Source organism: Rosa rugosa, chromosome 1 (genome assembly GCF_958449725.1).
Source record: "Rosa rugosa chromosome 1, drRosRugo1.1, whole genome shotgun sequence".
NCBI lineage: Eukaryota > Viridiplantae > Streptophyta > Magnoliopsida > Rosales > Rosaceae > Rosa > Rosa rugosa.
This window is the reverse complement of record NC_084820.1, coordinates 69878473-69906435: the sequence shown is the minus strand read 5'-3', so window position 1 is coordinate 69906435 and position 27963 is coordinate 69878473. Positions and strand designations below refer to the sequence as shown.

At 37.5% G+C, this 27963-nt stretch overlaps 2 protein-coding genes, 1 long non-coding RNA gene and 1 pseudogene across 7 annotated transcripts; 3 read left to right on the top strand and 1 right to left on the bottom strand.

Annotated features, from left to right (window-relative positions):
• The first annotated feature begins 600 nt into the window (after window positions 1–600).
• LOC133726531 (uncharacterized) lies at window positions 601–5786 on the top strand. Of its 4 annotated transcripts, XR_009854841.1 has the most exons (12): window positions 601–925; window positions 1175–1480; window positions 1703–1737; window positions 2153–2193; window positions 2274–2338; window positions 2419–2483; window positions 2564–2628; window positions 2709–2932; window positions 3024–3151; window positions 4488–4574; window positions 4740–4838; window positions 5538–5786. It is a non-coding gene; the product is annotated as an uncharacterized LOC133726531 (long non-coding RNA). The 4 variants fall into 4 exon arrangements; XR_009854840.1 differs by lacking the exon at window positions 2419–2483 and having other exon boundaries at window positions 603–925; XR_009854842.1 differs by lacking the exon at window positions 2419–2483 and having other exon boundaries at window positions 604–925; window positions 3024–3113.
• A 5801-nt stretch (window positions 5787–11587) lies between these two features.
• On the top strand, window positions 11588–12903 carry LOC133706603 (UDP-glycosyltransferase 90A1-like; annotated as a pseudogene).
• A 7613-nt stretch (window positions 12904–20516) lies between these two features.
• Window positions 20517–23248, top strand: LOC133726530 (probable receptor-like protein kinase At3g17420). 2 transcript variants are annotated; one of them, XM_062154100.1, is made up of 9 exons: window positions 20517–20566; window positions 20654–21310; window positions 21427–21462; window positions 21541–21681; window positions 21778–21894; window positions 21987–22205; window positions 22290–22405; window positions 22528–22788; window positions 22886–23248. In XM_062154100.1, exons 2-9 carry the CDS (start codon window positions 20686–20688, stop codon window positions 23129–23131), a joined length of 1761 nt encoding a protein of 586 aa, XP_062010084.1. In that variant the 5' UTR covers window positions 20517–20566; window positions 20654–20685; the 3' UTR covers window positions 23132–23248. The 2 variants fall into 2 exon arrangements, with proteins under 2 accessions (XP_062010084.1, XP_062010085.1); XM_062154101.1 differs by having other exon boundaries at window positions 20523–21310; window positions 21781–21894.
• A 325-nt stretch (window positions 23249–23573) lies between these two features.
• On the bottom strand, window positions 23574–27161 carry LOC133726529 (cyclic nucleotide-gated ion channel 18). Its single transcript, XM_062154099.1, has 6 exons — window positions 26477–27161; window positions 26137–26349; window positions 25716–26023; window positions 25462–25573; window positions 24731–24967; window positions 23574–24631 (listed from the first exon to the last, which is right to left on the bottom strand). The coding sequence occupies exons 1-6, from the start codon at window positions 26942–26944 to the stop codon at window positions 23846–23848; spliced, it is 2124 nt and encodes a 707-aa protein (XP_062010083.1). The 5' UTR covers window positions 26945–27161; the 3' UTR covers window positions 23574–23845.
• Window positions 27162–27963: the final 802 nt, after the last annotated feature.

Here is a 27963-nt window from a genome sequence, read left to right as displayed (position 1 = left end):
GTTCTGGGGTGTCGGAGGACGATTCCGAATTCAGGTCGTCGATGTAGATGAAGGTCGGGTTCCGATCAAGTATGGGTCTGAGTACGGCTGTTGGCGGTGGTCTGGCATCGTACGCCGATCTTCCTGAGTTCTTCTGGATACGGGTATATGAATATTTAGATCTAGGTATACCATGTTGATATTGGTATTTGAATCTCGTATTGGGCATGGTAGTTATTGGCATACTTTTCTGGTACTGTTCAACGGAGTCAACCATTTTACTGTTCCTAGGTATGAATATTGGGTCGGGCTTAAATCGTCAGGTACCATTTTGATATTTTTCAAAGTATAGGTATGAAAATTAATAGTCTGGAAAAGTTCAGATACTGTTTAGAAGATTTTCCCTTGAGAATACCTAAAGTTCCAGATTTACCCCTCAAAATTTAACGCCCTTGACGACTTTACTGTTGCTAGGTACGGAAATTAGGTCGGGGCCAAAACTTCAGGTACCATTATGACATTTTTCAAAGTATAGGTATGAAAATTAATAGTCTGGAAAAGTTCAGACACTGTTTGGACGAATTTCCCTATATAAAAGTAAAATGAGAATGGTACTGTTGAATGAATAGTAATACAGTGACCTGCCCGTTTTGCCCCTGCATTCTCTTTGGCTTTTTACCTGCTTGCCCCAACAGGTGTACGTCTTCATTGGCGTTCGAGGCTTTCCGCGTGGCTCTGTTTCCTTGCTCCACGAAGAGAGAACAATCCAAAGAGAAATCAAGAGAGAGAGAGAGAGAGAGAGAGGTATGTTATCAAAATGAAAATTAACTTAGAATCAGCGAGTGTGGAAGAGGAGGGATTTACTTGATGTCCTGCAAATATTCGTGTTACGCCATTTGCAGAGAAGAGCGTGCCATCGCTGTTGAGGCCAAAGAACAAGTCTCCTGTAAGTTTATTCTCAGTTAGTTTCCTTGATTCTTCTCAGTTAGTTTATGAGTTCGTAATTTGGATTGGATTTTACATTAAAGTTTCAGTCTTGATTTCAATTGGGTTCTTTTTGCTTTTTCATTTCTGCTAATTTTATTCAATTGGTTATAGCATGAGAAGTTTAGGCATATTTGATCGAGTGAGCGATCGATTGTGTATCATTGATTTCCTATTATAGTTTGCATAATAGTGGCTTTTGGGTTTTCAGAGGGCAAAACCATTTGGATTATGCGGACCAAGAGAAAAAGAGAACAGGGGAAGAAGGGAAAAAAGAAGAAATTCAGAGGAAGAAAGAAAAGGGGATAGAGGAAGAACAAAAGAAGGAAAAGAAGTGACTCTCCCTCTCTGGCGAGCCATATCCTTAATGGCCTTAAATGATCTGGCCAACTATTTTTTCTTCACTGGTCAACACTCTGTAGTTGAGCAACTAACTGAGACAGCACTTGCTATCACCAACCATGGACCAACAAGGTCACATTCCTACTACAGTTTAGCACGATCTTACCATAGCAAGGTAAGAAAATATTATGCTCTTCTTTTTTATTATTTTTTTTTTTTATGCCAAAGTCATGATAATGAAGGGTTCTTTATATTTTCTCTAATCTCTATATTGTGTTGGTAAAAAAAGTATAGCTGAGCAATAAAAGATATTTGTTCGACGTGTTCTTGGTCATTTACTCATGGGTAATTCATGGTTGAGGGACTGATTTGTACTCTTTGTAACTGTTAAATGCAGGGACTGGCTATGATAATGCCACTTCTGAAGTTGCTGTAAGTAATCTAATTAACTTATTTGATAATTCCCGCACTTGATTTCTTTGTTGATAAAATTTCCAGCTACGGAAGTGTCTTTACACTGATATACTAATCCTTTTTTTTTTTGTAAGTAGAGTTTTCTTTCGTAAATGTCTTACATTTTTAGATTATGGTATGAGCCAGTATAAATAAAATGAGGCAAAAACAAGTTTATGTTACGAACAATAAATCTGTTTGGCAACTTTTATTTAAATTGTATTGACTCACTGTGTGCATGTGGAGTTCTTAGAAATACATAATTTCTGTAGAAATACCTTATTAGTGATTTACTATTGTTTATATAATGTATTTTTATGCTCATTTCGAAGAAATCTGTTTATCAATGAACTTCTGACATCCTTGGCTTTTGTTATTTTCCTATCTAAAACAGGTTTTAGGTTTTTCGATAGGAATCAAGTCTGCCACATTATGGTGAGAAGCAAACTTCTCTGTGTATATTTGTTTTGTGAGATCAATACAGATATTTTAAGTTGTTTTTGTTTTATTTCTAGGTTGAAGATACCTATCTAAAACAGGTTTTAGGTTCTTCGATAGGAATCAAGTCTGCCACATTATGGTGAGAAGCAAACTTCTCTGTGTATATTTGTTTTGTGAGATCAATACAGATATTTTAAGTTGTTTTTGTTTTATTTCTAGGTTGAAGATACCTATCTAAAACAGGTTTTAGGTTCTTCGATAGGAATCAAGTCTGCCACATTATGGTGAGAAGCAAACTTCTCTGTGTATATTTGTTTTGTGAGATCAATACAGATATTTTAAGTTGTTTTTGTTTTATTTCTAGGTTGAAGATACCTATCTAAAACAGGTTTTAGGTTCTTCGATAGGAATCAAGTCTGCCACATTATGGTGAGAAGCAAACTTCTCTGTGTATATTTGTTTTGTGAGATCAATACAGATATTTTAAGTTGTTTTAGTTTTATTTCTAGGTTGAAGATATGAGATTGATAATCCATAACTTGGGGAAAGTTCTTCTCACACAGGGATGTCAACGTCAGGATCTGTAAATTTGCTGCTACTTTCATTCATTCTATTCTTGGCATTTTGTATTACTTTGGTTTATATCCCGTCATTTTAATGTTGTATAGGGAAACTAGACTCTGGAACATGCAAAGCTCAAAGCTAGGGTGGAGATTTTACAGAGAAATCAAAGGTACACACCAATTTTGTTAAATAAGAAAGTATTTACTTTTTCGTTAGGTTGTGATAAATAGCATTACATTTTGCCATGTTCTTATTTGCAGTCATTTTATGGGGGAAGACCTCCAATCCTTGAGTATGAAAGAGCTTCAGAATTTGGAGCGGCTACTTGATTCTGCTCTGAAGCACATAAGGTCTAGAAGTTCTCCACCTCAAGTTCCCTCTATTTTTGGTAATATATGTAAAGAATTTTCCTATGGTTTGCAAGGTTTGTTCATGTTTTGTAATCTGCAAATCGTTTCATGCATTTGCCAGTATATATCATTTTTCCATAGAAGATGACATTGTAATTCATATGCATCTCTGTTCTGATCTCTGCGGTCAATTCATGACTTGATGTTTTGATGAGTACGTTTTTTTCTTTGTTTTTTTTTTTCATTAAATGAGAGAGTGGGAATGCTTTGATGGTTTCTGTGTGTTATGAGTTTGGCTTTTTGCCTTTGGGTAATTGAGAACTTGATAGTGAAATTTATTCATTTTTAGTTTTTTATTTTTTAGTTTATATTTGTGTTGAATTTTGTCAGTTTTTAAATGTATTGGTGGCATGGATTTCTCATTTGATTTCTTGGCCATTTGGGATTTGTAGCTTTGCAGTTGGTGATGGCTTCCATAGTTCCATTGCTGTGATTGAGCTTTCAGTTTTTGGTTTGGTTACATTAAGCAGGTAAATTAATTGGATGTCAGAATTTAAAAATTAAAACCAAAAAAAAAAAAAAATGCTTTTGAAGATTTGGTTTTTTGTGATTACATTCGTGTGTGTGTTTGTGCTGCATAAATTTGTGAATTTGTTGTGTTGATATTGTTAGAAGAATGTTCCTTTTCTCAGGAGATAGAGAAATCAAGTAACCATACCAAAAATTCCTTGAATAGATTCAGTGGATTGCATTATGAAGTCCAAAATCTAACCATAAGGAAATACTCGAACTGATTTCTTGGTGAGTGAATCGAAAACCTTAACTTTTGAAGGCATTCATACAATCCGTTCATTCATTAGGGGAGTCTCTGCCATTGTGGATGAATTTGTGATATATTGCTTTGACTTTGAGGTCTGTGAATTCATATTCATCAATGGTTGTTCATGTCAGTCGACTAATCATCCACAAATTTCAGAATTAGATGGTCTGACAATCAATTATTTCCTCTAACCATTAAATTCTCTTTTCTGAAATATTTGGATATGTGCTAATCTTCTTAGAGGGGATGGACTTCTTCACAGTTGGCTTAATCAGAGATATCCTCTTAATCTAACCCTCAATGATACTGTAGACAACATATTGTAGATGCCATATCAAGCTAGAAAATAATAAGGACTTGAACAATTTGGCTAAAGGATACATTATGCATTAGTTAAATGTGTGTAATGCATTACTATGCATTCTGCATTTGAGATTTCCATTAAACATCTTTATTACTCTTCTATCTCATCATGCATCTGGCACTTACATCTTGCTTTGCTGTCCTTTGTATTGAAGTTTATGACGAAATTAGCTGTTATACTTGGTTTTCAGAGTGTAGATGTTCATGTTACGGCAAAAACTTCGATCGCAAAATTTGAGGAAATGTGGATGCAGCTTCTGCCTAAAGTTACTGTATAGGTATATCCCAAAATGATGTACTATTGAGTTACACTTTCCATAATGATAGTCTTCTTTATCATTCGAGGTTCAGTAATGCTGGTAATTTGGTATTACAGGTATTAATAGCATCTTGGTTAAATCATTTCTTGATAATCTTTAACTTATTGAGCAATATACTTGCAGGAAAAGAGACTAGAAGAGGAAGATGCAGAAGCACAGTTAAATATGGAGATCACTAAAGGGGCTGCTCATGCTAAAATGGCTAGAAACTTACGCAACAAGGTGTGTGTGAAATAAACAACCTTCTTATGTGTATCTAATGAATTTGGAATGGAAGTTGTAGATACATATCACTTACAATTGAAATAGTGGACTCTGTTTTTAAATCCTTTGATGTCTACTTTTTAGCTTTATGAGGTTGATATGCATTTGGAAGAACTCCGAGATATGGTTGTTAAAAAATGCAGGTTGTTTAGTAACATTTTATCTAATTACAAAGTGCTTTCCATCTATTTGATCTAATATAGTGCAAGTTGAACCTATGTTCATAGACTCCTTTGTGTTATGAATTGAGGAAAGCTTAAGGAGTGAGATATACTGCCTCTTTTGGTTCTTTTTTATGTTTTTTATTTATTTTATTTTAACAAATTTATTTAGAGCATTTTATTTTCACCAGCATGAGAACTCCTGTTGTGATTTGATTGATGAATTCTGGGTTTTAATACATTCTGGTAGTTTGATCTTTTTTGTAAACCTTCATATGGAGACTGCTTCATCATGTGTTTCGTTACTTATGTCAGTGAGATATCTACACTTTTCAAATACTAAACTTTATCATATTCATCTGCCTAAGTAAAACTTGACTTATTTAGCTACTTACCTACTATAATTCTGTCTTTGGTTTTTATATTCCATATCCTGCTGTTCTCTATATTTTGTATCCTGTTTCATTTTCTATCATCTTCATACCTACTATTTCAGTTGATGTCCATCACATTCAAGAGCAAATGAGGTCCTCCCTGGCACAGAAGAAGCCTCACAAGCTAAGAACTAACCACGTGTAATTTGTTTATAAACATCATCTTTGGTTAGGAATTTGAAAATTGTAAAAATGCCAGCTCCTGCTGAAACTTCCAAATTTTGAAATATGTATGTATACCAGTCTGATTAAAACACTAGATTTTACATATTGTAAAACAATAATAAATTTAATTAACATTTTTTACATTATGATTATTACTCTTTTTAACACATAAAATTCGGGAAAAAACAATGTAACCCGCGGCATCGCGCGGGCTGTGTACCTAGTATAGAGAACAGCAGGATATGGAATATAAATTAAACAGGTTACGAAAGACAGAATTATAGTAGGTAAGTGGCTAAATAAGTCAAGTTTTACATAGGCACATGAATATGATAAAGTTGAGTATTTGAAAAGTGTAGATATCTCACTGACATAAGTATCGAAACACATAATTAATGATCGAAGCAGTCTCCGAACGGAGGTTTACAAAAAATATCAAACTACCAGAATGTATTAAAACCCAGAATTCATCAATCAAATCACAACAGGAGTTCTCATGCTGGTGAAAATAAAATGCTCTAAATAAATTTGTTAAAAAAAATAAAATAAAAAGAACCAAAAGGGGCAGTATATCTCACTCCTTAAGCTTTCCTCAATTCATAACACAAAGAGTCTATGAACATAGGTTCAACTTGCACTATATTAGATCAAATAGATGGAAAGCACTTTGTAATTACATAAAATGTTACTAAACAACCCGCATTTTTGAACAAACATATCTCGGAGTTCTCCCAAATGCATATCTTGAGAAAATAATAGAAGAATAGCCACCTATTCTTGAGAAAATAATTCAGTTTGCTCAAGTGGCTGTCCCCGAGCTACCTATTTTTGTGGTAATAATACACATCCGTGTTTATTCATAATATGTGTGAAATTTAGTGTTCATTTTTGTGGTTAGTTGTTGCCACTGATTGTGCTACTGAATATTAGTTTTGTAACCTTCTTTGTCAGCTCAAGTATTCTTCAAAATTTTGGTTGTTTATTGAAATATGTGGTTACATAATGCAGATGTTTATTAATTTTATTGGCCGATCATATCATCACCTCTAATATTTTGTTGTTGGTTTCTTTTTTACGTCTAAGCTACTTTTCCTATTCTGTTGGGTTCCTGAATATGTTTGGTTTTGACTTTCCTTGTTTGAGCTTGTCATCTTTAAAATTGTTGTAAGGTGGGGTTGTGTGTGATTGCTCGTGTTGCTGATCGTGCCTTGGTCTTCGCTGAATCTGAGGTCGGGGTAGCTACATCTGCACCGGACGCTGAAGCCAAGGCCTGTCTTATGGCCTTGCGACTTGCTGTTGAACGCCTTGGTGGCCGTCCCTTTGTTCTGAAGTCCCACTTTTTTTTAACTCCCTTCTCCACGTTTGAAGATTTTGGGGAATCATTGGCATCGTCGGTTGCTGGCTTGATCTCCTAGTACCAACAGGAGAACATTTAATGGAGCAATGTCTAGTTTTACATCAAAATTTATTCCACAATCTAGTTTTTCACTCTCAATGGTAGATGAGGAGATACTTTCATACATTCCCACTCTTATCCCCGTCTTTTCCTCAAATCTCATCTTTTTATGAAATTTGTCATCAAAGTTTGTTGAAAGTTAGTGTTACTGAATAAATTTGTTTTCCAATTTTCTTTCAATCCATCCATTTATTTGATGTTTGAACATTTTGTTGTGTTTTTGGCGGTTTTGTTTTAATGACATTCTGTCATTGTATTGTTATTTTTTCAGGTTGTTCTGAACGTCCATCCTGGTCCTGATGAATTTATCAAGATAAATGACCCGTACGTTTCTCTTTGGTTTGTATTTTGTTTAATTGAAAGTAGCTTGATTTTTTATGTTCATTTCAGCTTTGTTATTGCAGATAATTTAATTTGTAACTGCATTGTTGGTGTATAGGATGAAACTTATCGTAACAACTAGGATGAAACTTATCGTAACAACTAGGATGAAACTAACTGCATTGTTAATTTGAAACATATCGTAAAACAATCTAGGATGAAACTTTGTTATAGATTTTGATGTAAAACTAGATATGTATAGACTCATAACAACTTATCAAACTTAATAAGCAACTTATCATAGCAACTAATGTCAAATAAGATTAAGTGAATGGATTAAGTTTGATAAGTTTATAAGTTTATACTTGTCTGGTTTTACATCAAAATCTATAAGAAAGTTTCATCCTTGTTTTACAATATCTTTCCCACATGGATCTTGCTGTAATCAAAGTCATTGCTGCTTCACTCAAGAAACACAAACCAATTGCTACCCTGATCTCTAACATTTGAAGCGAGAAAAGCCAATTATGGAGTTTTGATGAGATAACATTTTCGTTCGTTTGTTACCAAACATCTAATCTTTTCATCCATTTCTAAAATGGGTCTGGTATGCTCAGAAAGAAAAAATGGGTCTGGTTTGCTCAAAAAGAAAAAATTTGTGTAGGAAATTGTTTATGTATGTTGACATGTTGTATATGGGTTAGTTCTGCTCAAAAAGAAAAAAATTGTGTAGGATATTGCATATGTAGTATATGTGTTTAGTCTGCTGAAAAACAAATAAATCAGAAATAAATTGTTGTTTTATAGGAAATTGATTATGTAGTGGTGTGGGTTTATTCTGCTAAAAAAGAAAAACTGTGTAATTTATTGTTGTTGTCTTCTGCTCAAAAAGAAAAACTGTGTATTATTCTGAGCAGTTTGCTGTGTGCAAATGTGGGTATTGGATTCCCCATGCTACAACTATAAAGGTGAATGTGAGCTCGTACTGGTGCAAGTCCGACAATAAAGTTGCTTTTGCTGCTGTTGCGCGTGGTCCTCAGCGTGGTCTCGAAGCTGTTGGTGTTGATCTTGGTATTGCTTCGTCTGCCCCAGAGGCGGAGGCCAAGTCGTGTCTTTTTGGAGTGAGATTGGCGGAGGTGCATCAGCTGGAGCTGGGAAATGTTGTCTTTGAGACGCATTTCTTCAGTGATTTCGTGGCCGGTCACTATGCGGATGCAGCTGCAGTCAGGCGGCTCGCGGACCTGAATCATAGGTGGGTGAAGGTGGATCGCGTTGTGAATCACGCTGCTGGTCTACTTGCACGACTTGCCTTTGAGGGGAGGTTGGGCAATGACTGGCAGGATAGGGTCGTTATCTCATATTAGGCTGTTTGATTGGATCTTTTTTAATTTCTATTAGAGGTTGTAATGTTTCTGTGCAAATGAACCCTGTTCCCGTTTAGATCTACCTTACCTAGCATGGTTGGTGTAATTTTTGTTGGTGTTTGAGAAGGCCGATCCAAACAACAAACAACGTGCACTACTACACAAAAACATTTAATGACGTTTGAAAAATGGCATTAAATGGTTTTCATGGCGTTTTTCAAACGTCATGCAGAACGTCGTCTCTACTGGTGCCGTTTTATGTGGCATGAATCGATGACAATCGGAAAATGTCATAGAAAGTATTTCCATGACATTTAGAAAACATCATAGAAAGTTTTTCCATGACGTTGGATAAACGCCATGAAAAGTATTTCCATGACGTTTCATAAATGCCATCAAAACTATTTCCATGACGTTTATGAATAGCCATAAAAACTATTTCCATGACGGTTTTCATTTGTCATCTAAAGTGTCAAAGATGACGTTTATAGAGTGCCATAAAAATAGCTTTAGTGGCGGTTAGGAGTCGCCATGGAATAATTTCCATGACGTTTTTTAGTTGCCATAGAAATGTTTTCATGACGTTTTGTGAATGTCATTCTATGTTTTCATGACGTTTAGTGAATGCTATGCTCATATGTTCAATGACATTGACAAAGTTTTTTACAGCATCAGGCATGACAACTTTTTTTTTGACGATTTCCAAAAGCCATGGCCCATTGTCGTTTACTGCATTTATCAAACGTCATGGAAAAACTTTTCATGACGTTTGAAAAATGTCATAAGAATGATGGCACTTAGAAAACGTCATCATAGTAAGACTTTCAATAAACTTAAGATGAAATTTTGAACCATGACGTTTTCTAATAAAAACGTCATGTAAAGGGTATTTTATGACGTTTTTGCCCAAATGTCATCTAATTATTGTCATTAAAAGTCTTATTTGCAGTAGTGGTGGTTTGATATGCTCAATACGGTTCTCTATATTATTTAGAATATGAATTAGAATTATATAACTCATGAGTTTGATATTTTATGAACACTTTTCTTCCTTTGACTTTACTTGAATTCTTTTCAACTGTTATATAAAACTGTTGAAATAATATTAAAAAAAAATTGAAGTCGAAGAGGATTCAAAAATTTTGATTGACAGTATCAAGGATAAAATTTCAATCTCTTGACAAATTAAAGTTCTTGTTCGAGTCATCAAGCTCATCTCCTCATCCTTTTGTCAGTTTAACATTGATTATGGTTGGAGAGAGGCAAATTTCTTCGCTAATGCAATAGCAAATATAGGCCCCGCATTACTAATATAGCTAATTAGAACTAATCTCTTTCCTTCCTTTGAGACTTACGGAAAAAAAAAAAAAAAGAGAGAGAACAAGGCTGTAGAGTGTAGGGGCACTTTGATCGGAGTTGTACGGCAGTGGATATTCATGGGTAAGGACTCAAAACTTTGCCCATTTGTCTGAGTTAGCGAAGACTAGGCCCAGCAAACTTCGAAGGATTAAAAATCCTAGGAAGCTTGCTGTTGTGTTCTTCCCGGCAGCTCCTTGTATATGCAGGCAGTGAATTGAACATTTCAAGAGAGGCTTGGCAAGATGCATGTGGCGTGGGAGCTAGAAAAGCATGAGTTTGAGAAGAAGAGGTCCTAGCAGTGTTGTATACTGGTTGAGATTTGTGAGATAAGGGGGTTTAGACAGAAGATGAGTTTGAAAGGATGGAAAACTATGGATGGATGTGGGAGAGAGGAAGCATGGGAGAAGAAGAGTGCTAGAGAGCTTGCTAGCACACCCCGTTCTGCCCTCCTACTTGGTTAGTAACATAGCTATTTATATGCAATTCCAGCAGCTAAAGGAATCTCGGTGGAAGGTCTCTACTGGGTAAAGAGATGGCTTGGGTTAAATGCATGTATTGGTTTTTGTAATGCCTCTTTGGCCTGTCAAGTTTTTTGTCTAAAGAAGATTGTGGAATAGGTTTGGCAGATTTTCTGCCGTGAAATCTGCTGCTGGGATTATGCTATGCGGCTAGGATCAAGAATCCTATGTTTAGCATTTACTATTTTGTTTGGTTCTAAAGGATTTGGGCTTGGGTTTTTGGGCTCTTTCTCTTCTTTACTTACCCGTATTAAGAGTTAGGCCGTTGGGCATGAATTTTGGTCCTAAGTCCAAAATTATCAACGAGCCTAAAACTAATAACGGATCTCATGCAATTCCGTTACCTTCCACACCACACCCATTCTTGTAAGCCCCAAGTGCGTGAATGTGGCTTGGGTCCACGTGCGTGGCGTGATGTTTGCGGGTGTAATTCGCCTCAAAATATGAATTGGGCCTTAAGGCATGAATTGGGCTTGTTAGCTGGATTTTTGGGTATCAACACATAGAACCTTTCAATAAGTCTAGAACAACCTATACTATCAAAGAGAAGAAGCATTAGAAGAAGAGAAAGGAAGCCTTGTTCTCTTTTTCTTTGTTCCGAACAAAAAATGAAACGCCTAATCTCCCATATGGAATCAAACGTCGACCAGTAGAGTAATTGGTACTAGCTTACGAGGTCATTGACTGAAACAGCACATACAAAACTTTTACACGGCATTAATATCCTGAATTATTTATTACTAGTCCATGCAAGCTTGTACGTCTATACAGCTAGCCTTTTCAAACCACACATTTTCCTCATATATGGACCATTTCCAGTCCTCGTTAATATGTAGTCAATGCCATGCGTTTCTAAAATGAATAGCATAGTGGAGTTGCTAAAATGAATAGCTTTGTTAAAACCGATTATCTTAACTAGTTAAGAACACATGCAAGATGACTTCGAGAAAGCTCTAGGCTCTCTTTCACGTGTCAGCTTCATGGTCTCCGACTCCTAGCTCTGGTGGACGCTAGATTCCGCCACCCAGTTCCGCTTCCCGTGTCTCGCCTTCTATGGCTTCAACAACTACGCCGGCTCCCTGACCAGATTCGTCGCCCAGAATGGCCTCCTCCACGTCCCCGAGTCCGATAACGAGTTAATCACGCTGACTCGGTTTCCCTGGATTAAAATTACCCAAGAGCTAGGACTTCGGTTCTTCTTTCAGAAACCATAGTCTTGAAGGCTCGGAGTTTCTCATGAACGTCGTGGGAGCCGTCGCTAACAGCTTCGGCCTTGTCACAAACAGCTTCTATGAGCTCGAACCAGTCTTCGTCGACCACTGGAACACCGAGTCTTGGCCCAACTCATGGAATGTGGGACCACTCTGCCAGCTGAAACCTAAATCAGTACTCCAAGATGACAAGCCTGTCTGGATTGAATGGCTAGACAAGAAGAAGGTTGAAGGCAGCCGTCTTTTGTACGTGGCATTTGGAACTCAAGCGGTGATCTCATCGGAGCAGCTTCAAGAGATAGCAAACGCGTTGGAGAAGTCGGACGTCAACTTTCTGTGGGTGATAAGGAAGAAAGAGAGGTATACTTGGTGGGACTCGGAGTTCGAGGAGAGGGTGAGAGGGAGAGGGATGGTGGTCAGCGAGTGGGTTGACCAGACGGACATACTCAACCACGAGAGCGTGGAGGGTTTTTTGAGTCATTGTGGGTTGAATTCGACGATGGAGGCCATTTTCGCCGGAGTACCGATTCTGGCGTGGCTAATGATGGCGGAGCAGCCGCTGAATGCGAGGATGGTGGTGGAGGAGATAAATGTTGGTTTGAGAGTAGAGACGTGCGACGGGTCGGTTAGGGGGTTTGTGAAGGCTGAAGGGTTTGAGAAGATGGTGAAGAAGTTGATGGAGGGGGAGGAGGGTGAGGTGGTGAGGAAGAAGGTGAAGGAGGTTGGTGAGGTGGCGAGGAAGGCGGTGGAGGAGGGCGGGTCCTCGTGGCGGACGTTGGGGTTGCTCATTGATGAGGTATGCAGTAAAGAAAACTAGTCAGTCGTTATCAGGGGTTTTCATTGTCTATGTAATAATGAGGTCGCGGGTAAGGAATTCCTGGTCGTTAGGAATTAATTCTCGAGTCTCTGCAATTGATAGAATAAATGAGAAACGATATGGACCATTTATGGTTCTTGTTCACCGGAAATGGTTAAGCAATTCCAACCCGACAGGAATGACCGTTACATCAAACATGTTAATTTTCATGATCAGAGTCCAGGTTATTTTCTTGGAATATGTTTTTCCTTTTCAACAAAAGAAAAAAAAATAATTCTTGTAATGAATTCAAGGGTATTTAAGAGCCCAGACACATATGCCTGTATCACATAAATTAGCTGTTTTGTTACCAACTCAAGCATGTTGTGAGCGTGACCTAATAATTTCTTACGATCAAGCTTGATCTTTTCGGTTTTCTTGACTTCATATCGCATGGATGTTCACATGGCTATATCCCACCATTTTCATTGTCCCTCACAAGAAGCAAATTTATACTGTCCAGCCTCAATCCTATTAGTTATTAGCCATGTATTGATAAAAGTATATGATCATATCTTTTAACTCAAAGATATCAGGTGATTTTTAAGATATTGGAAGGAATTAATATTCTAAACCTATTTGGTTTAGGATGCTGATTAGGCATTAATAGTAACCGACTTCTATATTTAAGTCATTTACCACTTTGTGAAGCAAACGGTTGCGTCATTAAAGCCGATGCATAATTCGGTGACCGACGCCAATTAAGAAAGTGTGGTGGCGTAAATAATATTAGGTAACAGACAACTATTTTAAAAAAAATATATATAATGAAGACATCTTTCAAATTTAGATACTAATCTTTATTTTTATTTTCAAATAACAATTAATTATTCTCAAAAAAGAAAAATTCAAATAACAATTAATAGTTTGAAAAAAGAAGAAGAAAGGAATGCAAGAGTTAATTCTATATTAGTGGTAAGAAAAGCCACATAAACATGACAAGAAAATTTTTATTAATCAAAGATTCAAAGTGATTTCTAACAATGTTAAACAAATGACCATTGAATATGGGTTCGGTTTCGTGGTACCAAATATGTATACAGCTCTCTTCACACGATTTTGAGATTTTCCGATCATCGAATTTCATTTCTGTGGTTTGGCTTTTTAGCTCCCCCGCTTATCAAGATTTTCTGAAAGTACGTATACAGAAAATACCAACTCCTACCCTCACAGCAACGAAATCCTTCTCTTCACGCCTTCACGCACTGAAGCTGCTCGATCTTATGAAAACACATACGCACTCTTCTCCCTTTCTGGATCATTGGCATTACCAACTCCAGTTTCTTGACGACACGCCCAGTTCGCACCGCTGAACCAATCGACCCCGAATCGAAATCCGGAGGTAACCTAACCTTTTCTGGTAAATTGCCGAATCGCATTCCTTTTGCTCGGTTTGATTGAGATTAGACATGTCTTTGAGCAAGAGCATTGTTGTGGCTGGTCTTTGCAAAAGGTCGTCAACAGGAATGATTTAGTAATTGAGTTTCCAGTTCTCGCTTAAATCTCACCTGTGATGTAGCTAGTTTCTTTCATATGCTTGAGAAAAATATAAAGAAAAATAATGCCACCTTGTACTCATGAAGATGAATGATATGATGTATCCAATCAGCAATAATCTAGGTTCATTCAGTTTTAAAGATTGGCTGATGTTGGTTACAAGTTGTGATTTTCCCTGCTCTTTTTATTTTTATTTTATATTTATATATATATATATATATATATATATATATATATATATATATATATATATATTTATTTTTAATATGTAGACAGTAGATGTTAACTGATGATACATTACCTGGTGTTTCTTGCTGGCTTCAATTATTTGCACAATCTATTTTTGTTGTTGTAGGCAATCTGATAATTCTAGTTTAGTGAAAGACTCTGGAGTTCATCATATTTTCTTTGACAGTTTTTAGTGGATACCTTTTATCTCAATTTGTCCAGCTCATCTGCATATGTTTATCAAATTTCTATCCAGCCATTTCCTTTGCGTGTCTGATTTCTAGGCTACATGAGTTGAAGACCTCAAATCCTTGGTGACTTGGTCGTATTAAGATTGTGTGGTGTTCTGTATCAAAGTTGAGGAAAACTGATGACTTTTTTACATTGAGTTTCTAAATGGATGTAAATGCGAATTATATGATGATAATCAAGACACTACAGTTAATGTCAGATACTGTCATTACTACAGAGTATCCAAGTTAATTATTCTCTTATCATTACTAGAGAGTAATGGATTTGAAAGAATAGATTTTGATATGTAGGCATATAGGCATCTGATAGAATGGCCTCTGATCTCAAAGCAGAGTTATCCAAGGAAGCTTTTTCTGGTCTGAGCAGTAGCAGGAGGTCGTGTGCATTCCATTGCTCTAACATCAAAGAGAAGTGTGGGTTTGGGGTTGTGGTGAGAATGGAAAGCTTGGGTTATGAAGCTCCTGTGATGTACCTGAATCAATTATGCCAGACTCCGCAGAGGGTTGTGATGAACATGACACAATGATTGTAATTGCATCCTTTCTGTGGTTTGGCTTCAGTTTCTATCCCATGGCTCTACATAATTTTTTTTCTTAACCTTCTGCAACCATAATTTTTTTTTTTTTTTTTTGAGGAATTGTGCAACCATTTTCACACGGATTTGCAGTAACTACTCGGCAGCTAAACCTACTTTAATTAGTTATCTCAAATAACCGTGGGACTATTGTGGAACTGTGGATTTAATTGATTTGGAATCGAGTTCAGTAAAAGTATTACGTACGTATTGGCTGGAAAAGCGGTACACTTTTTGCCCATCTCTCTTTCCTTGAGATTCATTTACTACAGAAAGTTGATTTCCTTGGAATCGTGGTATGAAATTGATTTCCAAGGGTATGTTCATGAAATTAAGAACAGAAATGTGGAGAACTTGGTGAGGGTTTAGGGAGGGGGCGGGGTGTCAATTTTAAAACTTGAGAGAGCTCTATGAGCAATGAGCAAACTTTATTATTGAAGAAGTCGTCATGTAAGTGAATTTGAAAGTTTCAATATAAAAATTTAAAATAAAACTAAATACAATCCATTGTCTTTGTCCAAAAAAGAATAGTAACAATCCTTGTCTTGGCACTTTATTTCTATCTCTAAACTCAACCTCAATTGAAAGAACATGAATAACCTAATTGATGCATGCATGCATTCGTACTTGTTTAGGGTCCTATCTTATGCATGTTGATAAGTAAGTTCATTTATAGCAAAAGAAAAAAGATAATGGAAAAAAGTTGATATAGAGACATAAATGCATCATTGTAATCACCATCATCAAGTCTCTGAATAGATTTCAAGATGTCAACTTCCCTTGAACAAAACTTTTCCCTATATATCTCTTCCCATGTGCTCCTTTTCGTTTCACTTGAGTGCACAGTTGTTGACTGAATAGGATATGGCAAGAGCACACCATCTAAATACTGCAATGTTAGGAGGGCAAATGGAACGAAATTCATAGCAGCTTCACGATTTGTTTCGAAATATGGGTGCAAGGACAAGAATAGCATTTGTTCCCTGCAAGAAATATAATTAAAACTAGAACGCAGATGTAATTGAAGGAAAAAAAAAAGGAAGTTAAACTGTGAAAGTTAAAAGGTTGTACTCAGTGATCATATGAATATTCACATGCATATTCTTTGATGTCTAAATATTGCCAGTCGTGGAGTGGTTCACTACAGCCTCCAAATAATTCTGCAAAGAAATCTTTGAATCCTTCAATATAATCCTTGTGCACCGAAGGGTTGTAAATCTCTAGTGGCAGTCTAGCTTGACGATCGATTATACGAATCTGATGTAAAGCCAAGGAACCGCCATGGATGCCATGCTTCTTTCTCCAATAGATGCTTTGCATTACGCTTATTGCATGGATCTTTTTTAAGTCTATTCGTGGAGATTCTTTTAGATTCTCTAGAGTGAGTCTAGAAAGATTGATGGTAGAATGAGAACGGTTAGGTTTATGTGTGATTTGAATCGAGACCTTGAGAGCAACGAACTGCCAGCGAAGACATATTTTTACTGTCAAACTGATTAATGAAGTAGAAATTTTTACATGTATTGTTTTCTCTCCAAAAAGGGTTATTTATACTTAGACAACATCAATGCAAATATGCAATAGGAAAGTAAATCTCTAATAAATCTAAGAAATATAGATACAAATCTAATAAATCTAGGAAACATAGATACAAAATATTCTACATAATCAAGAAACATCATATAATCGTGATTAAAGATAGGATGATTGCAACTCACACTTAATTCTTAATATCAAGAAAAAGAAGGTGCTTAATTCCGTTGCTGCAATGATTCCTCGACAATTCCAGCTAAGAATGCAGGTGCTAGACACTACGAGAGTTAGCAGAGAATTTTGCTTCTGGCAAAACCCAAGAATGGGGGTGGAGATAAAGGTGGCTTTAAGAATTGAAGGTTGAGCTGTAAATCCGTGAGACGATCGGTAGAGTAGGAGGGAAATATGGGAATGGAAGTCAGGAAGATCAACTCAGCAGTCATTTGTTAGAATCAACAGGTCTTCAAATTGTAAGGTGACTTGAGATTGCAGAGATGACTAGAAAACTATCAAACGTGAGTTTGGATGCAAGATGAGTTTATCTATTGCAAGCTAGTCTGGTTGTAAGACTGGTACGCCAAGAGTCTGATCATAAATGGTGACTTAATTAAAGTGAGTTCTTCCATGCATTTCACTCGACCACATTGTTCAAAAACCCCAGGTCGAAAGTCTCCATGGAAGAACAAAGCAGAGGCTAGTGCAGGGAATGCTCATTTTGCATAGGATTTTTGTCTCAAGCATAGAATCCACTAGACAACTCAAAGAAACAGTGGAATAATGGAATGACACAGTAGGTGAGAACGGTTTGACAAAAAGTGGATTGTGATGCATGAGACAACCACAAGAGTTCGCAGGGTTTTTGTCAGGCAAATCCCAACAGTAGCAACAATGTAAAGGTGGCTTCGAGAGTTAAAGGTTCAGATGTGATGGGTTATCTGTGAGAGGAGTTACAGCCTAGGGTAGGAGGTTTTTGAGAAGATGAAAATGGATGTCAGGAAGACAGCACCTTCAGATAACACGTGATGCAGTGCATAGTGTTGCTTCCTAGCAATGTTAAAAATGCACACACTGAATAGGTATGTAAGACATATTACGCGAGGATATACAAGAAAATCATTAACATACTAGAGTGCAACAACTGTAGCAAGTGATAAATGTTAGATGGCAACCAGCTACATGATGGTCTTTTAGTGAACTACAATCTTTTTAAGACAGACCATATCTGAAAATACAGAGAACATAATGAAACTACTTCCCGGTGTTGCTCTCCAGTTCTTTCTTCAGCTGCACAGAGAAGTCGTCATTGACATCATCATCATCCCAATCATCCTCCCATTGCTGCAGTGCTTCTTTTCCTTCTTCTTTCTCGTCCCACTCTGTCAGCATAAAGAAAGCAACCCAGTCACTATTGGAAATTATAAAAACTGAAGATGTTTGATCTAAAATCAATAACTAAGCAGTAACAGCTATAACCTACATCCTGTTCCTTTAATGATCATAATCCTTATCCATCAACAAAGACATCATAATCAAACACTCCAATTGCTTCACAAAACAATCAAGATGACCACATAGGATCATGCTTTTCTTCTCGCATCTATATCTCATTCATTACATCCTTTAGTAGTCTGGACTAAACTCAGTGTATGCTAGGACATACAAGTCCATGTTCCTAAACCCCAATCGGCTTAACTAGCAATACATTCAGCTTAGGAACAGCATGAGCAGTAACAGTTATCATTATGCATATAATGTTCCTTTCATCACCATAACCCTGTCTCATAAACAAAACCTTCTAACTCAAACACTCTCATTGCCTAGTTGAATCATATAACAACCAAGATAACCACACATAACATTCATAGAATCAGGCATTGCTTGTAACACCCATATCTCAATCATTATATCTTTAGTAGTCTAGACTAAATTCATTGCATACTACAATACATTGGTACAGCACCTAAACCCCAATCAATGTACACTAATAAATTCCATAACAATTAGATTCTGATTAACAATAACATGAACCCCAAATTACCTTGATTGATGTTAAACTCTTCAAACTCGTCATCGTCCTCGAACAAATCCACCTTGGGGTCTTCAGTTGCTACCTTCTGATCCTTCTCCATTTCAAAAAAGCCTGCGAATTTGCAACCAATTAACACAATCAGATTCAGACCCAATTATCAAAAACCATTGAAAAAGCGATTGGCATTATCAAAATCAAATCTTGAATCTTTGTACCCAGAAACAAAAAATTGGAATCAGATAACCCCAAATCAATTGCGACCCAAATCAGAAGCTACCCAGTTTGAGAGAGACTTACTATTCAAGAAAAGTGAAGGACTTTGATTCTAGGGCTTTCTTGATTGTGAGGTTTGAAGAGTAAAGGTTCTTCTTTCTTCTACTTATGTGTTTGCGAATCGGGTTTTCGTTTTCCAATCGGGTATGGTTCGAATGGCTACTCACAACTTGCCACGCGTATAAGCTCAGAGGAATTAAGGATATTTTCGGCTTTTTGTGCATCACAAGCTGGGATACTTTGGGTATTGGAATTTGTCTTCGATGAATTTAATTGGTGGATCATTCAACACCATCCGACAGTTTACAACTCTCCATCACACGGTTCACAATTTTGCTCCATGTCTTATCAAACTCTCTAGATATAACTCTTTTTTTTTTTTTTGAAATATCAAACTCTAGATAACTCTTGAACACCGTGGAGTTAGTTTGATTAATGAATTCTCACTTTGTAGTTTCAAAGTCGAAATTGTTAAGAAGATGATCTGAATCATAATCAAGTCATTTAGAAAATTCACCTATAGATGCAATTCTGCAAGAATTATCCTCTATGCAAACATTTGTAATCTAGGTATTTTAGTACATTTATCCCAACAAGTGTACATGTGACATAATGAGAGTGAAAGGGTACGCAACAGCTTAATTAGACTTATAGATTAGACCGTCACAAATTGATAGAATTCAATAAGTATATTTATTAGAAATTATATGTGGTAAATAGTAAATTTGAGAAAATTATAAGTACAAGTTATTGAGATTTGTCAAAATTACCGATAGTTATGATCATATATTCCTATGAGAAAAATTGAAGGTGGAACTTCATATTTTACCAGTCATATTCTTTCTTCTTCTTCATTCCTTTGTAGGTTTTTCCACTTTGCCAATTGAGGCTAAAGTGAAGGGTGGATTTTCCTATATTAAAGATTTAGATTAGTACCAACCTAGTTATTGACACAAATATTTTGGAGGGGTTCAGCTTGATAGAGGCAACACTTAAAACAGACAATAATCCACCAAAAACAACCTAAATGACAGGGCATGAAATGGTCTACAAATTACAACTAGCAAGTGTTTTAACTTCGATCTTACACAAAAACAATCAAGCTGGCATTGACTTGAGTTGTCATGCCTCAACATATTTTTCATGCAGGCATTTTTGTTTCACGGGCAGTAAGTATGTTAAACAAGTTACCATGGCCGTCACCTCAGATGTTTCAGAAGATTATGTACACAAAGATCCAGAAACATGGAATGAGTCAAAATTACTTGAATAGTGACTTTCTTGTTGTTAAAATACCCGCCATCAAAACTTTAATAGTAATTAAAGCTTTCTTGGATTCGCCGGCAACAAATACTTATTGGTTAAATATTGGTATTTCCATCCATTTGAACGATGCATCCAAACCTTTTGATGCATTGTTTTCGACAAGATCATCCAAACCATTCAGCAGTGCTGGTATAGGCCTTTTTTCAGTCTAGTAATGATAGTAAAGAAAATGTCTACACAAGTTTCTCTACTGATCTATTTCATGTCATGAAGCAGACTTGACATACTACTAGGAAAGTTGTTTCACCATGACTGAGCTTCTAAAGCAATCTAGTATTGTCCTCATCTTCATACTGGTCACCACCATCAGCTTTGCAGTCGCTCAGCCTCCTCCGTCGAACTGTAGCCTTCATTTTGATGATGTTCCATCCAATTCAAGTTGTGGAAATGGAGACTGGGGAGGGTTTCTGCACAATAGCTGCTGTGCAACAATATTTGACGAGTACCTCTACGCATTGGGGCAGCGAGCAAACCAAACAGGAAACATATTTCTGGACTCTACCGAGCAGCGGAATTGCCTTGATGTCATGCAAAAATTTCAGAAGAATGTGTTTGGCTGTGGGTTTGAGCAGCTGACTATTGGTGCAGGTGGCTGCTCAGACTTCTCTATTGGTGATGTTACTAGTAAGTTCGGAGACAAGTTGAGAAGTTTAGATGAGAAATGTAACATTCAGAGTTCTGATGGATGTAGTTCCTGTGCTAAGAGTTGGGGAAATATAAGAGCATTGCCCTCATGGTCCTCCGATCCACAGTCTATTAAGGCTGAAACACAAGTTTGCAGGTTTGCAGTTCTGGTGACATACTCAAGGACTAAAATCCAAGATAAAGACCATCTCCTTACAGTTTATAAGTGCCTTGAGGCACAAAAGTATGGTATGTAGCACGAATAAACATTTTACTATCAATATTTAAGATGTCACAAGTTTTTCATCAACGCTATATCTGCTGGTGTACTTGTAAGTAAATTCTCTCTTTCTGATCCATTGCAGATGATCAAGCCGGGAAGGGTAGAAAAATAAGCACACGTAAGGCTTCTTCCATCAACACTGAAAGTATCATTGGTTTCTTATCCCTAACACATTACAATTTTAACATGAAAGCAGGTTTATTGATCCTCATCGGAGGAGCAATAGGTATTATCATTTCAGTAGTAACAGCTGCATACATTTTTTCCAAGAAACGTACCAAAACAACTCAACCACCAGTTGTCGCCAAAAAGACAACTCCATCGCCCAAAAAAGAAGGTATGCCTAAGTACTACAATTTACAGCTAGCAAGCACCAAAAGCACCAGTATGCAGATGTGTGCATACTGATGAACCTAATTCGTTTTTTTCACAGCAGCATTCAAGGATGTAATTTTTAAGGAGTCCGGCTGTCCAAAAATTCCGATCAAGGAAGTGTTATATGCTACAGACAATCTAAGCCCAGTACATTTCCTTGGTGAAGGAACTGCAGGTAAGCATCTGAGTAAAACGTAGAGTGAAGCAATACCATTTCAGCAATCATACAGTTTGATCCATTTTTGTTTCTGCTTTTTGTTGTAACAGGAAAGGTTTATAGAGGCATACTGTCGAATAATCAGCCAGTAGCAATTAAGCACATTATCGATGATGAAAATGTGGAGTCTTTTGCCAGAGAATTTACAAGCTTATCACACATCAGACACCCCAACCTTGTTACTTTGCTTGGTTACTGTCTACAGGAAGATGAGTGTTTCATTGTGTATGAGCTTTGTCCAAATGGGAACCTCTCAGAATGGCTTTTCGGTATATACCCTTTCCTTATAGTTTAAGCTTTTCGAATGAAAATGTTATTGATATGCTAATAAATATGAGAATGGTATACAACAGGTAAAGATAAGTGCCTGTCCTGGATCCAGAGGCTTGAGATTGCAATTGATAGCGCTCAAGGTCTATTGTTTCTCCACACGTATCCAGAAGGCTGCATTGTTCATCGTGACATCAAGGTATAATAAGGCTCTTCGGTTATATTGCTTGATGGTACTAACTGAAATGACACTAAACGAGAAAAGGATAAATGAAGTGATTTTGTACATATCTAAGAGTTTTGTGTCTCTAACTCTTGCAGCCAACAAACATTCTCCTTGGGGACAATTTTGAAGCCAAGCTATCGGACTTTGGACTATCTAAGATCATTGAACTGGGTGAAACCTATGTGAGTTCAGAAGTGAGAGGAACTTTTGGTTTTGTTGATCCTGACTACCAAAGAAACCACCATGTAAATTCTTCTGGAGATGTCTACAGCTTTGGAATTGTACTTCTACAAATCCTATCAGGAAAGAAGGTTATTAATATGAATCTGAACACACCACTGCCATTAAATAAAATGGTCCGAAACCAATCCCCTCCTTTGATCTTTTCGCTATCCAAATTTATTGTCTACTACTCCATATGTCATTGATAATTTAAATGTTTTCATTTGCTAGGCAAAAGGCCTTAACAGATCTGGCAGCATCAATGAATTCGCCGATCCTAAACTCGATGGGGAATACTCAGCAGAAGCTTTCAATCTCACACTTCAGCTGGCTCTGTCATGCACAGCACTTAGACAACAAAGACCATCCATGGAGCAAATTGTTGTCAGATTAGAACAGGCACTTGACATATCAACACAGGCAAAGGCCTCTACTCCTGAAGTTTCAATAGACAGCTACCAAAGTTCAAATCCATGAAAGATAATATATACTTTAAAATGAGTATATATCATACTGATTGAGTTCAGAGTGTAACAATATCATCTTCAGCCAAGACTATAGAATACAAACTCATTTTCAAATGGGACTTGAAAAGTTGAAATGCAGTCATAAGGATTTCTATCCTCAATGTATGATGCCAGTATAAAATCATGCACATATATTGGCAAAAAAAAAAAAAAAAAAAATCCAAAATACCAATTTTGCTTAAACATGCATATCGCGTACACCATATGAAGATTTTTGCAAATAGAAATGACTTCTTTTATGTTGGCTTGCACCTTGTTATTCCTTCGTCCACAGCTTCTCAGTAAGACATTATAACCATGGACGATGTGTTAATTAATCTTCAGCAGAGCAATGTACTACAACCTAACTTGCAAGTAGTTACTGGGCCGGGATATAAGTTTAAAGACCAGTAAGTATGTAAAGTATTGGACTAGTTCAATGTAGTGCTTGCTTATTTGCTTATCCTGTGCTTTAATAGGTAATCTAGCTTATCTACATTGAAGTATATGGACTGCTTCAAATAACTTAAAACTATAAAGAAAAGAATTTGAAAACTGATGGTTATTGCTAGTCTACCTGTAGTAATTTTACATCAATTCACAAAACTTCGTTCCTAACTACTGTTTCGTTAGTTCATTTCCTTTTCCCTGATTATTCTCGAACAAACTAATCGTATCTTTTGTGTCAATCTACAGAAAAATCAGGCTCGTCTGGCTTAAACATCCGAGGCATCTGCAAACTAGTTGAATCAGGATCAACCAGCTGAGCTTTCTGCACAATCCCTCTTCTTGTATTTGCAGCAAATTTAGAAGCCAGAAATGTGGCCCCAAGATTCATGGAAGTGCTTAACTTCTCCCCTGTCGATGACCTATCACCACTCTCACCGTCATAGTTTCCAAGATCTGTTTGTTCTTCGTTGTCGTAGTAGTAACCCTCTTCCTCTTGGCCAGGTACATGCAAATAGTATAAGCCCTCCTGCATAGCCAAGTCCCTTGCCATCTTCCTCTTCTTAAACCTTCTCCAAGCAGCTTGTATGAAGCAAGCACCCCATGTCCTCCATTGGTGAGAATAGTACCTAAAGGCATGCTGTAGTTTCTTGCTGTGAAGGCGTTTGAACTGACTTGCAACAAACTTAAGGTCCTCAGCTCGAAGCGCAAAAGCTTCAACTTCAGTGAGGGCTCTCACAGTCCGAGTGGAAGAAGGCATGCTAACGCTAGAGCTTGGCATCAATGCCCATGTCAATAGTTCCTCACCACAGAAGTCACCGGGTCCTAGATTGATGGAGTTAAAGAAGCCAGTCCTCCCTCCATTGGTTGTGGAGCTCTCAAGTTTCCCTCTAATAATAAACAGCATCTCATTTACTGGGTCGCCTTCTTGAACTATATATGTGCCTTTGATAGTCAAGGATGACACAAGACGCTCACATATGGCATCAAGAAGCTGGTCATCCATTTGTGAGAAAAAAGGGACCTGTGATCAGATCCATAACAGGGGTTGAGCACCACCAACACCATGTATGAACAAACAGTAAAATCATCATGAAACAAGGATGAAGATAGACAGACTTACACGACGAACAAGGGAAAGGCATAAGTGCTGCTGGATTTCATGGCAGAGGTCGATGGGTAATGAATGCAAGATGGATTCTTCATCAACTCCTCTTGTTGCAAACCATTTGTATTGCATAAATCTACGAACACGTTCTTGCAAGGGTTCAGGTAACTGGCGATGCCTCATCCACTCATCAGTATCTCTTTGCTTAATTCTCCATTCTTCGATTTTTATTGACATTGATTGCAGATAAGTCTGCACCAGGGGGGAAAGAATGTATCATTTCAGCAGCACTAGTATTGACAAGTTTTATTCATGAAAATTTTGCGGTCAACTGTTTTGACATAGTTTGTAAAATGTCACATGGATCCACATTAAAAGTAAATTCTCACACACAATTTCAGCCTAAATATAATAATCGTAGAACCTTAGAGGATGACAAGGAAATGTAATCAAGCATTCCAATACAAGCATCTATCTACATGTTCCTAGAACACCAGTGAGGTCAAGTAAATGAACCACTCAACTAAACCTTATAACTCAGCCACGGAGGAGGGCTAAAAGTTCCTTGTATTTAGCACTCTGGAATCTACTGGAGTACTAAATAGAAATCAAACACGTAAAATATGTGACAGATACATGTATGCAATTTACACATTTGTAAACCTCCACGTCGCTACTGCTAGCAAAATGAACATTAATAATGAAATAAACAGTAGTGGTGGTAAAATTTAACTCTTATATAATACCTGCATGTTGCCAATCAATAGTGAGAACAAAATCAAACCAGAAATGCACAAGACAATGGAAAACAATGTCTCGCCAAGATATGTGCTCGTCATCAAAGTCTGCCCGTATGAGCTACAAGAGAAATTTCTTATCAGTATTAACAGTAAATCATACAACTCGAACACTCAAAATCACATAACATATATATATATATGATATTTTTCTGCAAGTAGGTCTTTGATATTGCCTGTTCGGTAAACATTTACAGCCATACCATAAGTTTCTTAACCCCCACCAGAAACAAAACAAGTACTTCTCAAAAAAGTTCGTCTTTGCAGCCTCAGTCTTAAATGCTTTGTCAAAGATTCCAAACTTAAAATCAGCCTTTTCATCAGAGGCATCACACTTTTTTATTACTTTGGTGGCGTTTGCCCAAGATTCCCGTTCTGGTAGGTCCAAACTCTTGCAATCCAGGAAACTATAGAGGCAAGTCACAACTTTTGTATTCTCTTCACTACACTCCGTTTTCCAACATTCAAATTGCCGCCCTATGGCACATAGATACCAAACGGCTCCAAATATCTGGACAAACAAACACATATATGGAACGTCATGCTTAACAAACTGATCTAGTTTCGGCAACAACAAAAAAAAAAATTAATCGCAGGAATGGCCGAAAATGCATGGTTACTAACATGACTGGCTAGCATGAAAAGAAGCAAATTGTACGCTGCTCCAGCCCAGGGAGTCTTGGCTACAACCCCAGTAGTCTTCACAATTTTCTGATTCAAAGGAAATATGAGAAATAGTCTAGGAATGTATTGAATAAGCACGAAAAGGGCCAGAGTGTTGTTGGCATGATCAACGCCCGCATTGTTCGTTGCTGGAATCACCAGCCAGATAACAATCTGCAAATTAACCCACACAGTACGTCATCCATAAAGTTGAAACTCCATCCCCAGATGAAACCACTATTCTTCTATATATCAAACTAATAAATAAAAAAAATGTACGTATCAAGTAATGAATTCGTGCCTGCGGAATTGGAAGAGTGGCAGCCAGATCGACCACGAAGTCGGACTTGAGATACCGCATGGCGATCTGTCTGCCGTCCATGACGAGATCGCCGCGGCCGAAAACCCTAGAGCTGGGGGCGATGAATGCGGTGCGGAACTTGATGATCATGTGGAAGAGGTAGAAGAGGTCGGCGATGGAGCGGAAGAAGGTGACGATGACTGCGAGGCGGTGGTCGGTGGAGAGGCAGCCCTCGCCGCCGACGAAGGGGAGGTAGAAGTAGAGAGGGTCGATGAAGAGCGCGGCGATGCAGATGACGAGGAAGATGTGGTGCCAGAGGGATACCAGGTCGGAGTCGGGGTCGAGAATCTTGTGGCGCCATAGAATGTGGAGCGAGTGCTCGTCTACTACGGCGGCCGAGGTGGCGCCGTCGCCGCTAGGGTTCTGGAGAGGGCGGAATTTGACCGGCGTGGTGATTGGTCTACTCATCTTCCATGGCGGAACTCCGGGGTTTCGGATTCCGCGGTGGCTCTGATCGACCGAGTAGGAAAGAAATGAGACACTATATTCAATACACCTCGGTACAAAGTTTCGGCGGAATCAGAATGATCATCGAGGAGGAGGAAGGAAAAAAAAACAAAAAAAAGGAAGTTGATTTTGGTATGTGTGAGATTTTAGGGATTTGAGATTGAGAGAGAGAGATGGGTACGTGGTGTTGAGGGTGAGAGAGTAAGAGAGAGAGATGATTTGGGGAATGAAAGGAAGGTTTTTGAACCGTTGAGATTTTCGCGGGAAACCGAAGAAAGAGCGTGGACTTCGGTCTGCATCATATTCCAATATTTCAAATTTAACTCTGAATGTCGTTTACTCGACACACACACACACTTCATCACATCATCAAAGGCTAATTAACTCATTATAATTAGCTTAATGTGAGAAATTAATTATTATGGGTCGATTACTTTCCAACATTTTCTTTTCATTATAAATGATCGAACTGAAATAGTGTTTATTCTTGTAATTTAATTCGTAAACAAAAATGGAGAGAAATCTAACTATTTCCTCTAACCTCTCCCCATTTCAACTCATCTCAGACGGCCTCACTACAAATAGACATCAATTACCTTACTAAATATGGAGATCCTTAGCCTCGCTTGAAATGATCGAGCATCATTAGTCATTAGTCTTGCTAGACATGGATACCGTTAGGCGTTAGCTCACTAGACATGAGCATAAAGTAAGCCTCACTTATATCTGAGCAAACACGCCAGTAGTCTCATTTAACATGCATATGCTAGCTATAATTTCACAATTAGCGCTCCAAACTTCGCCAACAAACCTAGGAGGAGAACTGAGAATTGAATGACCACGAAGAACATACTTGTTGCCACATGGAATTGTATTGCCAATAAAAACAATTAATCCAAATCCAAGTTATTAACCGGGCCAACTGTATGACTAAACCATATGATCGAATAGTTATATATATGGGGCTGTGACCACTTACC